The 1415-nt window shown below is 55.9% G+C and overlaps 1 protein-coding gene across 1 annotated transcript; it reads right to left on the minus strand.

The window, feature by feature from the left end:
• Window positions 1-83: 83 nt before the first annotated feature.
• Window positions 84-728, minus strand: H310_08438 (hypothetical protein; the record flags this gene model as incomplete). The annotated part of the gene is made up of 1 exon (XM_008874165.1): window positions 84-728. The coding sequence occupies one exon, from the start codon at window positions 726-728 to the stop codon at window positions 84-86; it is 645 nt and encodes a 214-aa protein (XP_008872387.1).
• Between the last annotated feature and the right edge of the window lie 687 nt (window positions 729-1415).

Raw genomic sequence — 1415 nt, forward strand, 5'->3', positions numbered from 1 at the left:
GAATTCAGGCAGGAACGCCTTGACGGCGTCGGTTTGCGTGCTTGTAAACAGCGACGACATGATCGCTTCGTGCGACTGCGCAGCTAGTGCATCACCCGTACGGTGAAGTGAGCCATAGCCACTTTAGGCGAGTATGGCCGAGCAAGGCTAATTTGGTCGAGCACATCGATGCGATCCTTTTTGGGCTTGGCGAGCTCCAACAGGATCGCTTCGATGGCGTCGGCAGATGGCGGGACAATAGATGCCTTAGTGTGCCGATTCGACGCAGAGGTAAAACCACGGATCACCTTGTTGAAGTCAAGGGGAGGGCGCGTGGGTCCACTTGCGTCCGCAGACCGAGAAGGTGCAGGCGGTGTCGCAACGTCGGTTCCATCAGCCAATGGGGAAATTCCCCCCACGTTTTGTTTGCAGATTGGACGTGACGAATCCGCGTCAAACGTCGACATTGGGTGGTTTAACTCCGAATTTACCATGTCACGATCACTGATTGGTGGAAACTCCAGATCAGTGTTCGTACTGAGTTTTTCGACGACATCATTGCCGGTTGGTACTTGACGCGAGACCGACGTCAGCGGCGACGGCGTCAGCGGCGCGGAGCTCAATGGAGCCGCCAGCCCAGGTGGACATGGAGGCACGCTGTCCGAGGCCCTAGGGCGGAGCGGAGCAAGCGGAGGCCAAGCGCCACCAGTGGGTGAGCGATCAACCACGTTGGCGTCGACGGGCGGCATGGCTGTCGGCGGTACATCGTTCGGCGGTGTGGGCAACTGCGGGCACGGTAAGTGTCCAACCTCCTGAGTCTCATGGGAACCTTGGGATAGGTCTCCTGAGGCAGCGTCATGGGGTGGACGAGTGGAGGCGTCGGCAGCGAGGGGGCATTGGTTCGACATGGGAAACAAAGGAAAGTGTGATTTGCCGCCAGACGGCATTCAAATCTGCTCCAAACGCCGAAGTCAGCCAACCGACCCGCACCAAAAAGATAGAAACAGACGCATATAACCCTCAGGTATGCATACAAGTAGGTACTAGCACACACATATGCTTACATAGCGTTCGTAGAACACGTGTCATTTGCAGAAATGGGCCACGGCGCGATACTCACTTAGATGGAGCGCGAGATGGTGCTAGCACTGCGAGCCCATGGAATGTCCTATAGGGCCATATCCAAAGAAGTCGGGCGGTCAATTAAGGCGATACACGTTCCTTAAGGACGTTGACGCATATGGAAGGAATTTCCACGGTCGCAAGAAGACCAAACTTGTTGGTCGCGATTATCGACTCCTCGTTCGCGAAGCTTCCAAGACTGGCCTTAGTGCCGGAAGCCTCAAAACATCCCTCAACCTCGACGTGTCCTTAAGGACCTGTCAGCGTCGCCTTCAAGGCTCCGAAATTCTGTCGTACGACAAGCGTAAGCATAC

The sequence above is a fragment of the Aphanomyces invadans genome (genome assembly GCF_000520115.1).
Source record: "Aphanomyces invadans strain NJM9701 unplaced genomic scaffold supercont1.17, whole genome shotgun sequence".
NCBI classification, from domain to species: domain Eukaryota; phylum Oomycota; class Saprolegniomycetes; order Saprolegniales; family Verrucalvaceae; genus Aphanomyces; species Aphanomyces invadans.